Source organism: Hypanus sabinus, chromosome 19, assembly GCF_030144855.1.
Source record: "Hypanus sabinus isolate sHypSab1 chromosome 19, sHypSab1.hap1, whole genome shotgun sequence".
Lineage (NCBI taxonomy): Eukaryota > Metazoa > Chordata > Chondrichthyes > Myliobatiformes > Dasyatidae > Hypanus > Hypanus sabinus.
In genome coordinates, this window is record NC_082724.1 from 10,145,008 (window position 1) to 10,158,814 (window position 13,807).

Sequence of the window (13,807 nt, forward strand, 5' to 3'; positions counted from 1 at the left end):
GACTGAAGGTGTTAATATTTGAATGCGTGCAGTATGCAAAATAGGTAAATGATCTTATAACGCAGTTAGAGATTGGCATGTATGCCATTGTGGGCATCACTGAGTCATAGCTGAAAGATATGAAAGATATTCAGCTCTCAACTATCGAGGGGTGGACATTTGAGTTGAAAAGACAGATGTCTTAAAATGTAATCAAATCCTTAGAGGTGACATAGGATCAGAAGATTTCGAATTGTTATGGGTAGAGTTAAGGAACTGCAAGGGTAAAAAGACCCTGATGGGAGTTGTATACAGGTGTCTGGACAGTAGTCAGAATATGGGCTACAAAATTACAATGGGACATAGAAAACATATGTCAAAAGGGCAATGTTATAATAGTCATGTGGGATTTCAGTATGCATTTAGTTAGAGAATATCATGTTGGTGCTGATTTTGGATCTCAAGAGAATTTCTAGAATGCCTACGAGATTTTTTTAAGAGCATTTTATGGTTGAGCCCACTAAGGGATCAGCTATTCTGGATTGGGTATTGTATAATGAACCAGATTTGATTTGAGAGCTTGAGGTAAAGAAACCCTTAGGAGACAATGATGTTAATATGACAGAATTCACTTAGCAATTTGAGAGGGAGAAGCTGAATTCAAGTGTATCAGTATTAAATGGAATAAAGAGAATTGCAGATGCACGAGCTAGGAGTTGGCCAAAGTTGATTGGAAAGGGACACTAGCAGGGATGACTGCAGAGCAGCAATGGCTGGAGTTGAGTTTCTGGGAGCAATTCAGAAGGCGCAGGATAGATACATCCAAAATAAGTAGTATTCTAAAGGCAAGATGATACAGCCCTGGCTGACAAGAGAAGTGAAAACCAACATAAAAGCAAAAGAGAGGGCATATAATAGAGCAAAAAATATGGGGAAGTGAGAGGATTGGGAAGCTTTTAAAAACCAATAGAAGGCAACTAAAGCCATAAGGAGGAAAAAAATGTAATGTGCAGGTAGACTACCCATTAATATAGACTAGGATACCAAAGGTTTCTTTCAGATATACAAAGAGTAAAACAGGTGTGAGTGGATATTGGGTCACTGGAAAATAATGATGGAGAAGTAGTAATGGGACAGGGAGGAGGAACGAGGAAATGGCAGAGGAACTGAATAAGCATTTTGTGTTAGTCATCACCGTGGAAGATACTAGCAGTATGCCAGAATTTTGAGAGTGGCAGAGGGCAAAACTGAGTGCAGATGCCATAATTAGGGAGAAGGTGCTTGGGGAGCTGAAAGTTCTGAAGGTTGATAAGTCACCTGAACCAGGTAAGCGACACCATAGGGTTCTGAAGGAGATAGCTGAAGAGATTGTGGAGGCATTAGTAATGATCTTTCAAGAATCACTGGATTCTAGCATGGTTCTGAAGGACTAGAAAATTGCAAATGACCCTTCACTCTTCAAGAAGGAATGGAGGCAGAAGAAAGGAAATTGTAAGCTAGTTAGCCTTGCAACAGTGGTTGGGAAGATGTTGGAGTCAGTTGTTGAGGATGAGGCTTCAGGGTACATGATAAAGAAGATCAAAGTCAGTATGCTTTCCTTAAGGGAAAATCTTGTCTGACAAATCTGTTGGAATCTTGAGGAATTAACAAGCAGGCTAGACAAAGGAGAATCAGTGGATGTTGTGTACTTGGAGTTTCAGGCTGTTGAGTGTGTGCCGCACATGAGGCTTCTCAACAAGTTAAACAGCTTGAAGTGTGACAGGAAAGATACAGGCATGGATAGAGCATTGGCTGATTGCCAGGAAGCAAGGTGTGGGAATAAAAGGAGCCTTTTCTGATTGGCTGTTGGTGACTATTGGTGTTCTGTCACTTTTTTTGACGTTGTACATCTATGATTTGGATGACAAAATTGATGGCTTTGTGGCCAAGTTTGCAGATAATATGAAGCTAGGTGAAGGGGCAGATAGTGTTGAGGAAGTAAGGAGGCTGCTGAAAGACTTTGCCGGATTAGGAAAATGGACAAAGAAGTGGCAGGTGGAGTACAGTGTTGGGATGTATATTTTTATGCATTTTGGTAGAAGGAATAAAAGCACAGACTACTTTCTAAACAGGTAGAAAATTAAAAAATCGAAAGTGCAAAGGTTAACTTGCAGATTGAATTGGGTGGTGAAGAAGAAAAATGCAACGTTAGCATTCAGTTCAAGAGTACTAGAATATAAAAACAAGAATGTAATGGTGAGACTTTATAAGGCACTATTGAGGCCTCACTTGCAGAGTTGTGAGCAGTTTTGGGCTTAATACCTAAGAAAAGATATGCTGACATTGGAGAGGTTTCAAAGGATGTTCATGAAAATGATTCCGGGATGAAAGGATTATCACATGTGGAGCTTTTGATGGCTTGTATTCACTGAAATTTAGAAAAATGGGGTGGGGGTGTGGGTTCTCATTGAAGTGTAGGTGGAAAGGATTTGTACTATAGTGGGTAAACCTAAGACCAGAGGGCACTGCCTCAGATTAGAGGGACATCTATTTAAAATGAAGAGGAATTTCTTAGCTTGAGCATGGTGAATCTGTGAGATTCATTGCCACAGTTGGCTGTGGAGTCCAGATTATTGGGCGTATTTAAGGTGAGGTCGATAGATTCTTGGTAGGTCAGGGTGTGAGAGGTTACAAGGAGATTGGAGTTGAGAGGGAAATGGATCAGCCATGATCAAATGGTGGAGCAGATCCAAAGGGCCAAATGGTAATATGTAAGCATCTACAGGTGCTAATCTCCAAACGTTTGCTGACCCTTTAAGAGATTTACTTTGGAAATCGAGAAGTACACCCCAGCCCTGCTATGAGCTTGAATCTTTGGTGTTCGACATTAGTACAAAGGGAGAGGGAGAGATTCCCCCTTAGGAATGCATTTACAATATATGATTCAATAGGAAATAGAGTTTGTATTAAGGAAAATCATGATACAGGTGATTTTTCATGGGGTACAACTCCTCTGTAATATCAGGGTCTCCTGTACAGGAGTTTGAGTGTATGCCAGCTCCTGGTAGAGCAGTATATTCACTCTCTCAGATTTTATTTCACATTTACCTTCATGTTTTTTGTCATTATTAATAATGGGAACATTAATTCTCTTTACCCTGTCTAAACCTTCACGATGCAGCATCATTTGATTCATCTACAATTTCCTGCTGTTAATTGTCAATGAACCTTCATAAGTAATTTAATCTTTTACACCAGCTATCTGTCTGAGGAGCAATCTATCCAGCTGATGTAAGTTTTATCTTCTCTGTTCCTCTGTTTCTGCATGGTGATTATGAGCAAGGTGTCTACCTCTAACAGGAGCATGGCTGGATTTCTCCAGACTGACTTTGAACAGTTGTACAAAGTCCTTTCTAAAATTCCAGCTTTGCTGTTTTCTTAGAAAAACCTGTGCCTTTTGACAAAGCTTTTCATTGGCTTAGATTGTTTGGTAACTTCTACATAAAATGACATTCCATTTTATTTCCCAGCAGACCCTCTTATGTCTTTTTTTTTGGCAAAAATTGTGACTTTAATGTTAGTATGCTTTCTGACCTGAGCAATATGATGGACAAGGTCCAAGTTGGGATCCTGCCAAGTCTTGCCCTTTATATTTATAACGTTTAAATGCCTCTTGATATAATCAGATGGTCGGTTGGAAATAGAAAAGCTGAAGTTAACAGGGTATGTGGAAGGCTTGTAGCGATGTACTACATACAGAGCTAGAGACGACACGCAGTCGGTAAGTCGTTTTGAGACTAGTTTATTCAAACTTCGCGGCGCTGGCATTTAATCCCTAGCGCCCGCCCTCTCCGGGCAGAAATGACAACAGAGTTGCATTACCAAAGTCTCTCCCCGCACGCTGGCTATTTGTGAGCCAGTTCGCCTGCGCAGAAAGTGGGTCGCCACATAACCCACCCCCCCCCCCCCAGAACCAGCAATACACCCCCCAATGTCCACAGTCTGGATCAACCTCTGTTTGGGAGGTCTGCCTCTGCGCTGTGGTGCCTGAACCTCGACCGGCTGTGCCAAGTCCACATGGGCTGGTTTGAGTCGGTCCACCATGAAAACCTCTTTAAACCTCTTTTCCCCCCAATGTCCAGAACGTTCATGGACCCGTTGTTGTTGATCACCTTGAACGGCCTCTCGAACAGCCACTGTAGCAGTGCTCGGTGTCCGCTCCTTCGTACAAACACGAACTTACAGTCCTGCAGGTCTTTGGGTACATGGGTCGGGGTCCATGCGTGCTGTGAAGTCGGTATGGGGGCCAGGTTGCCGAGCCTTTCGCGTAGTCTGTCCACGACTGCTGTGGGTTCTTCCTCTTGCCCCCTTGGGGCTGGTATGAACTCTCCTGGGATGGCCAGGGGTGCGCCATATACCAACTCAGCTGACGAGGTGCGCAGATCCTCTTTGGGCGCTGTGCAAATTCCAAGCAGGACCCAAGGAAGCTCGTCCACCCAGTTAGGTCCTCTCAGGCAGGCCATGAGAGCCGACTTCAAGTGACGGTGGAAGCATTCCACTAGTCCGTTCGACTGTGGGTGGTAGGCAGTAGTGTGCTGTAGCTGCGTTCCCAATAGGCTGGCCACAGCCGACCACAGGCTGGAGGTGAACTGGGCGCCTCTGTCGGAAGTAATGTGGGCCGGTACCCCGAAGCGTGCTACCCAGGTTGCAATCAGTGCTCGGGTGCAGGAATCGGCAGATGTGTCGGTGAGCGGGACTGCCTCTGGCCACCTCATGAGTTAGGAGGTACCGCGTTCCTCGGGACACTGGTAGGGGGCCCGCGATAGCCACATGAATGTGATGGAACCTCCGGTGAGTGGGTTCGAACTGCTGCAGTGTGGCTTTAGTGTGCTGCTACACCTTGGCTGTTTGGCACTGCGTGCATGTTCTGGCCCATTCACTGACTTGCTTGCGAAGTCCATGCCACACAAACTTGCTGGAGACCTGCCGGATGGTTGTCCTGATAGATGGGTGCGCCAAACTGTGTATGGAGTCGAAAACTCGCCGCCTCCAGGCTGCCAGGACGATGGGGTGAGGTTGGCCAGTAGCCACGTCGCACAGGAGGGTCCTCTCACCTGGGCCTACGAGAAAGTCCTGCAGCTGCAAACCTGAGACTGCGGTCCTGTAGCTGGGCATCTCATCGTCTGCCTGTTGCGCCTCCGCCAGTGCTGCGTAGTCCACCCCCAGGGACAGGGCCCCATGCAATAAGTTTTTCAGTTTGTACATGGACTTCCCACCCACATGCCACTTCTGCGGGCTGGAGGAGACCGTGTACCACATGTACATTGAGTGTGTGAGGCTGCAGCCTCTTTTTGCATATTTGCGTGGGCTGCTTCTCGCCTTCTGGCTGCATTTTAGTCCCACCCTGTTTATATATGGTCATCCAGTAAGGAAGGGGGCAAGGAGGGATGAGGATGTCCTAGTCAACTTGCTCCTGGGGCTGGCGAAATCCGCCATCCGTGGGTCTTGGAAACGGGTGGCGGGAGGATCTCCCCGGGCAGACTGCCTGGCAATGTTTAGGGGGTATGTTCGTGCCCGGGTAACTATTGAAAAGGAACATGCGCAGTCCACAGCGGCCTTGGAGGAGTTTCGTGACCGTTGGGCTCCGCGGGGTGTAAATGCCATCGTGGATAGGGATGGCAACATTCTGGTGTAATGTCTATTGTCTATTTGTAGTGCAGTAATTGTGTTTGCCACTGTTTTGTATATATTGTATAGCACCGGAATTTGTAATAAAGGATTTTGTAATAAAAAAAAAGGGACAGGGCCTGGACAGCTGGTCTGGAGAGTGCATCTGCCATGACGTTGTCCTTTCCTGAGACATGCTGGATGTCCGTCGTGTACTCGGAGATGTAGGACAGATGTCGCCGCTGGCGAGCTGACCAGGGATCGGACACCTTCGTGAACGCGAAGGTCAACGGTTTGTGGTCCATGAACGCAGTGAATGGCCTGCCTTCTAAGAAGTACCTGAAATGCCGGATTGCCAGATACGGTGCCAACAGCTCCCGGTCGAAAGCACTGTACTTGAGTTCGGGTGGTCATAGGTGCTTGCTGAAGAACACCAGGGGTTGCCAGCGCCCCTTGATGAGCTGCTCCAGAACCCCACCGACTGCTGTGTCGGATGTGTCCACCGTGAGGGCGGTGGGAACATCCATGCTGGGGTACACCAGCATCGCGGCATCTGCCAAGGCTTCCTTGGCCTTAATGAAAGCGGCTGCGGCCTCCTCATCCCAAGTAATGTCCTTGTCTTTACCCGACATCAGGGTGTACAAAGGGCGCATGATACGGGCTGCTGAGGGAGGAAACGGGTGGTAGAAGTTCACCATACCAACAAACTCCTGCAGGCCTTTGACCGTGTTGGGCCAGGCAAAGTGGCGGATCGTGTCTACCTTGGTGGGCAGAGGTGTTGCCCTGTCTTTGGTAATCCTGTGGCCCAGGAAGTCAATGGTATCAAGACCGAACTGGCATTTGGCTGGGTTGATCGTGAGGCCAAAATCACTCAGGTGGGAGTAGAGCTGGCGGAGGTGGGACAGATGCTCCTGGCGACTACTGCTGGCTATAAGGATGTCGTCCAAATAGATGAATGCAAAGTCCAGGTCACGTCCCTCCGCATCCATTAGCCGCTAGAACATCTGTGCGGCATTCTTCAGGTCGAATGGCATTCGGAGGAACTCGAACAGGCCGAACGGGGTGATAATTGCCGTTTTGGGGATGTCTTCAGGATGCACCAAGATTTGATGGTGACCTTGGACGAGGTCTACTTTGGAAAATATTCTTGCCCTGTTAAGGTTTGCTGCAAAGTCCTGTATGTGCGGCATGGGGTAGCAGTCTGGAGTTGTAGCCTCGTTCAGTCTGTGGTAGTCGCCGCATGGTCTCCAACCCCTGGCTGCTTTGGGCACCATGTACAGGGGGGAGGCCCATGGGCTGTTGGACCTCTGTACGATCCCCAATTCCTCCATCTTCTTGAACTCCTCCTTCGCCAGGCGGAGCTTTTCCAGGGGAGCCTTCGTGCGCGGGCGTGGAGGGGTGGTCCCTGGGTCAGAATGTGGTGCTGTACCCTGTGTCTGGGCATGGCTGCCGTGAACTGCGGTGCCAGAATCAATGGAAAGTCCGTCAGGATTCTGGTGAATTCGTTGTCTGACAGCGTGATGGAGTCCAGGGGTGGGGCCGGCAACTTGGCTTCACCCAGGGAGAACATCTGGAAAGTCTCGGCATGTACCTGTCTTTTCCCTTGCAAGTTGATCAGCAGTCTGTGAGCTTGCAAGAAGTCCGCCCCCAGGAGTGGTTGGGCGACCGCAGCCAGTGTGAAGTCCCACGTGAACCGGCTGGCGCCGAACTGCAGCTGCACTGTGCGGGTGCTGTAGGTCCGTATCGTGCTGCCGTTTGCGGCCCTCAGGGTGGGTCTTGGCTTCCTGTTGCGGGTGTTGTACCCCGTCGGGGGCAAGATGCTGATTTCTGCTCCAGTGTTGACCAAGAAGCGGCGTCCCGACTGTTTGTCCCAGACGTACAAGAGGCTGTCCTGGTGGCCAGACGCCATAGTCATTAGCGGCTGCTGGCCCTGGCCCTGGCCCTTGCAGGGCGGGTGACAATGGTGGGCTTCTGTGCCCCACCGCTGGTGGTAGAAACACCACTGTTCACTGTCCTCTTCACTCCTGCCTCTGTGTTGTGTGCACCCCCCTGCCAGGCCTGGTCTGGTCTGCTGTTGGGCGCGTGGCCTGGTAATCTGACCGACGGACGCCATGCTCTCCCTCTTGGCTTTCCACAGCGCGTCTGCCCGGGCCACCACCTTCCGGGGGTCGCTGAAATCTGCGTCGGCTAGCAGCAGATGTATGTCCTCGGGCAGCTGCTCTAGGAACACCTGCTCAAGCATGAGGCAGGGCTTGCGTCCGTCAGCCAGGGCCAGCATCTCGTTCATCAATGCTGACAGCAGCTTATCTCCCAAACCGTCCAGGTGAAGCAGGCAGGCACGCCGCAAGAGGCCAAAGATCCGAATGAGCAGCGCTTTGAATGCTTCATATTTGCCGCCTTCCGGGGACAACCTGGGTGGCCATCTCCTGGTCAAGGGCGCTCACCACGTGGTAGTGACGCATGGAATCAGAGGATATCTGCCGAATCTGGAACTGGGCTTTTGCTTGGCTAAACCACACGCATGGTCGCAGTGTCTAGAAAGTCGGCAGTTTTAGCGAAACTGCGTGAACAGATGAAGAGTTGGTCATCTTTGGTCCAAATCCCGTTTGGACCATCGGGGTCACCAATGTAGCAATGTGCTACATACAGAGCTAGAGACGACATGCAGTCGGTAAATTGTTTTGAGACAAATTTATTCAAACTTCGCGGCGCTGGCATTTAATCCCTAGCGCCTGCCCTCTCCGGGCGGAAATGATGTCAGAGGTGCATTACCAAAGTCTCCCCCCCCCCCCCCCCCGCGCGCTGGCTATTGATGAGCCGGTTCACCTGCACAGAAAATGGGTCGCCACAGGCTAATCTATTACGAGAATCACACTTGAATCCTTCATGGAGCAGAGCCAAGTCTGGCTTTTTTAAAATGTTTTTTTCATTTCTGTACCACTTTGGCTGCTGTGTCAGCTCTGTGCCCTCTAAGCTGTGCAAGTGCAGCAACTGAACTGCTCTGTATGTTGCCATGCAGTTGGAATTTTCCCTTGTATAATATTAAATGTGAAGATTTGAAGTGCCGTACAGTTTTCAGGCCGTGTAAAAAGTTCCTGCTCGGAGCACTGTTTGGTCTGAACAGTTGTTCTTTAAAAAAAAAACATTAGAGGGAACTTTGGTTCCCAGTGATTGACCAAGCAACTGAATAATAAGTTGTAGATCAGGGGTTCCCAACCTGGGGTCCACTGACCCCTTGCTTCATGCTATTGATCCATGGCATTAAAAATAAATAAAGAGCAAAATTGGTAATGTGGGTGAAGGAAAGGTTTCTCTAACGAATGTGAATACACCATTTAGGCCTTTTATGCAGTTGTGGCCCATCTTTGATCTTGCTCTACAATACTGTTTTTTTAAAATCTTAAGTTGATTTACCTTGTTTTCTGCTCTGACACCAATCCATTTAAACAGGGCATTGAAAAAGCTCATAAGTTTGCAGATCCTTGACCCTTTTAACTGAAGGCATAGCTCTTGTGAATACTAAAACTTTATTAAATCTTTGGTTAGGGCTGAGCTGAAGGCTGATTCTAAGCATACACATTTTGGAACAATGCAAAGTCTTTGGAGAAGGTGCTATACTAGAAAGATACCAGCAATAATGGTCTTCGCTTATCTGAGCTACCTGGGATGATTTTTTCACACATTAAAAGTGAAAGTTTTCTCAGTGAAAATGGATTAGAAATTGATAATCATTTAAAGTTATGACATGCATTGACTGTGGTAGGAAGGCTAATAATCAAATCCACAGAAATCAGGTGATTTACCAAAAAAGCCAGAAGAGAGATGAAATTTTCTTTTACACAGTGGATTGCCTTACAGGCTGAAGTAGCTGTGAAAACTGATCAAAATTTCAAAAGAGAATTGGAAGGCAGGGATGTAAAGGTTGTGGGTGGGAAGGGAGGTGAATTTAGTCATGATTATACAGCTTAGCAATAGGACCTTTGTTCCAACTTGTTCGCATTGACAAAATTTGCTATCAACTTTGTTGTCTGTGTAATTAACCATATCAATGACATTATCAACCAAAGCCCAGCAGCAATCCTTGCAGCATGCCACTTGTCAGGGGCCTCCAACAGCTCTTTTCTACCACCTGCTGACTCCTTCACCCAAGCCCATTTTCTATCCAATTGGCTAGCTCATCATGGATCCCACGTAATCTAACCTTCCAAGCCAGCCTACCATGCAGGTCATTTTCAAAAGAAGTTATAAAACCAACAATCCTAAATTATAAAGTGAAGATTAAAAAACTTGATGGATCATTCCTAAAACCAGCACTTCTGTGCTGCTTTATTTTTTGGGCAGTACGGCAGTATAGTAACTAGAGTTTTGCTTTACAGCTCCAGCTTTCACCAATTTGGGTTCAATTCCTGCCAGTACCTGTAAGGAATTTGTATGTTATTCCCATGACCCACACGGGTTTCCTCTGGGTGCTCTGGTTTCCTGATGCATTCCAAAGATGTACGTGCAATCCTGCCCCACCGGGCTCGTATGGAAACTTGGCTTGTTACTGGCTCTGCTAACAGCTGCGGGACTCAGTGATGAGAAGGCCACTCTTCATAAACAATAGACATCTAGGGTCAGTGTGATTTGGGGTTCAACCAAACAGGAACGTTGTGATGTTCTGATTAAAGAGAGCTCAATTTGAAGGAATGCTGCGTAAATGTTGCCCATATGCAATTGTCGGTCGGCAAGAAATAAGAAATCGCACATCACATAAATTTATATTAAAAAAAGTATATTTACAAATTTCAGCTTTACTGAACAGTTAGTAGGAAAAAGGGCCCAATACAGTTAACCCAGTCCAAATGTGCACATAAAGTTGAATCTCATAGCAGAGTTGTCTTTAACTCGCGTGCTAGATCCGTGGCTTGTGTGAAAGCACACACCACATTTCCGAACTTCATCAGAAATCCAAATCAATGAAACTGGCGCTCTCTTGGGAGTATTGGCTCTTCCTCCTTGGAGCCATTCATCTGCACAAAGAACCTTGTGTAACAGGGACAGCGTCCTCAGCCATCTGTCCTCCTCTTCCAGCTCCCGCCAAAAAGTCCGTGAACCCCACCAGTATCCATTAGAAATCTCTCTCTGCCCAGCTTTCTGTAGAACCTTCTCCCAATTCCACCATCCTGAATGGCTGACACAGCATTCCTAAGCTGAACATCATAGCCCCGTATCTTTAGCCAAAAATCCAAACGTGCTAAAAGCAGTGAGCATTGGCATTAAAAGCATGCTCTGCTTTTACAGAACTGCTAAAATAAAATGCCTACAGCACAGCAGTAAAAATCTTAATCGGGGCATTACATACAGTGAGGCTTAAAGAATTGTGGGCGTGAGTTGGTGTCGGAATGTGTGGTGACACTTGCGGACTGTTCCCCCCCCCCCCACACACATCCTTAGGTTGTGTTGGTTGTTAATGCACCTGACGCATTTCACTGTTTCAATGGATATGTGACAAATGAAGCTAATCTTTCAATCTCTATAAATACAACTTTAATTTCTACAAATTGGAGCTGTTTTTAGCCATGCTGTTTCCCTTCTTCCTCTTCCAATGATGAGTGTTGAGTGCCTGGCCTTCATTCATGTGCATGTAATGGAGAAACTGACGGTGCACGTCATAGTTCTGTCGTGGTGGCAGCCATGTCTGAATGATAATGCTTTCACCTTTGCACAAGAATGTTTTGGGTCGAGCCCACTTTGTCAACTGCTGTTGAAAACTTTCTGCAGTCTGTGGTATTTTTTTTTTGGCGGCATGTTTAACTGAACCCTATCTCAAATGAACACCAATTGTTCCTCAGCCAATGTGATAATAGAGAAAGTGTTGTTTAATCAGGAGTCAGTCATTATCAACATGAGATTCTGCACATGCTGGATATCCAGAGCAACACACAAAAAATGCTGGAGGAACTCAGCAGACAGTTGATGTTTCAGACCAATAGTTCCATTTAATATAAAAGAATGTATATAGTATAGAACCTGAAATTCTTACTCTTCGCACACATCCACGAAACAGGAAAAAATACCCCAAAGAATGAATGACAGAAAAGACGCAAGAACCCTAAAGCCCCCTGTCACCCTCCCACACACAAACAGAAGTGTCAATCCTCCGCACCCCCCACGGTAGCAGAAAGTGTCAGCACTCCCACCACCCACCATGCAAGCAACAGCTAAGTCCCAAAGAGAGACCAAGACCCTTTATCAGGACTGTGTGTTATTCAGATTTATTATCACTGTCTTATATGATGTGGAATGTGTAGTTTTGTGACAGCAGTACAGTGCAAAGATAGTAACTTACTCGAAATTACTTCAAAATGCACTTACTGCCATTGGTGTGAAATAGGAAGGCAACATAAGAGGTTGATATAAGGAGCTACCAAGAGAAAATGAAGCTAAGTATGTTCTCTTCCTTCAGCTCTACAAAAGGTTCAAAGTCGCTGGTGGTCCTCCAGAATCCATGGGAAGAAGCAGAGACTGGAATGTTGATCTGATTCCCAAATTCCTCATGGCAAATGGTAATATTTTATTAAATTTTAAATTCAGAGCTTAAATTAAAATCCATCTCACCATGAAGACCTGGGCGCATTGACTTGGAATGTATGGCTGACTAAATCATATGCATGCCCTTTCTGCTGTAACCCAGCAATCCCTGTCATTAGTGTGTGGAGGGAAATATTCTCCTCCCTTTAGTAATTTGGAATAGAATTAAGAAGTATAATTCATTCTCTTGAGTATACAACACCTCTCATATTTGTGAAGTCTGTTGTAGCAGAGGAAAGTGCATCAGCTTTGGTGGATGTTTTCTGATTTGGAATTTGTTATCGAGTAGTGAGCATTGGCATTAAAAGCAAGATTAGACCACCCAACCCCACTCATCATCTTTATTTAATAAGATTATGTCTGAACTGGTTGTGACTGCAATCCTGTTAACCCAGAGTAACCTTTCACTCATCTATTTACTAAGAATTTATTCACCTCTGCTTGTGGCGGGGGGGGGGGGGGTGTTAGTGTTAGATTCAAGTACTAGGCTTCCACTCAGCTTTTTTTAAAAAAAATTATCTTAGATGACTATTTTTAAAAAGGTGAGCTGTAGTTTTGAATTCTCTTGTGAGAGGAAACACTTGATGTATATTAAGCTGCCAAGAGCCAGAAGGTTTTTGCATGTTTGATCAAGTCACTTTGCATTTCTTTAAAACTCCAGCAGACACAACCTGACCGTGTTGTGTCTCTTGCTTAGAAGACAGTCTGCCCATAGCAGGAACTAGTGTGGTCAACCTTCTCTGATCTGCTTCCAGTGCATTTACAGCTTTTCTTAAATAAGGAGATCAAGGGTCTCTCATGAGACCCTATACTCCAGTGTGCTATAAACAAAAGATTAACCTTTATACTTGCATACCCTGAAGCATTCTATTAGCTTTCCAACAAAACACTTGATTTTCTTGCACCCTATCTTTTGCCAATGATGAACTAGGATGCTGTAACAAATATCCCTCCCTGTTTGAGAGCTCTGTGGTCTCCTGCTGTTAAAGAACAAAGGGAATACTCACCAATGTCACTTGATAAATGCAGGAGATACTGCAGGTTCTGGAAATCTTGAGCAACATGCCCGAAACTCTAGAAGAGCTCATCAAATCTGGTAGCATCTGTGGAGGGGATTGACAGTCAATGTTTTCGACTGTGATATCAATTGTTTATTCTCCTCTATAGATGCTGCCTGACTTGCTGAATTCTTTCTTTCTTTTTCAATCTTTTTATTGAATTTTTAAAAAACCGATACATAACAGTCATAATACTACAAAGGGAGTGAGATTACATTGTTGGCAGTTAACACATGAGTAAAAACTGTAGGTAACAGCATATAATAGACCTCCCAAACCCTAAATATAAACAGGATACCAGAAAAAAGATGGGGAAAAAACCCCAAATTGAATAAACAAAAACAAAATATACTAAACACAGCTAAACCTAAACTTTTTTTAAAAAAAAAAGCAAGCTGGGCTATTCTATTACATCAAAAAAAATTATTAGTGTTGTCAGTTCCGCTCCTCTACTCAAATTAATGAATAATATAAAGGAATTGATAAAGGTCAAATTACATTCTGTGAAAGTATTGAATAAAAGGCCTCCAGGTTTCTTCAAATTTAACTGA

At 45.7% G+C, this 13,807-nt stretch overlaps 1 protein-coding gene across 1 annotated transcript in view; it reads left to right on the forward strand.

The window, feature by feature from the left end:
- The window catches only part of LOC132377722 (rab GDP dissociation inhibitor alpha-like), a 65,255-nt gene that overhangs the window by 17,020 nt on the left and 34,428 nt on the right, over positions 1 to 13,807 (forward strand). Inside the window, exon 3 of the mRNA XM_059943986.1 lies at positions 12,074 to 12,173. Coding sequence (XP_059799969.1) covers positions 12,074 to 12,173 — 100 coding nt within the window. The remainder of the gene's footprint in view (positions 1 to 12,073; positions 12,174 to 13,807) is intronic.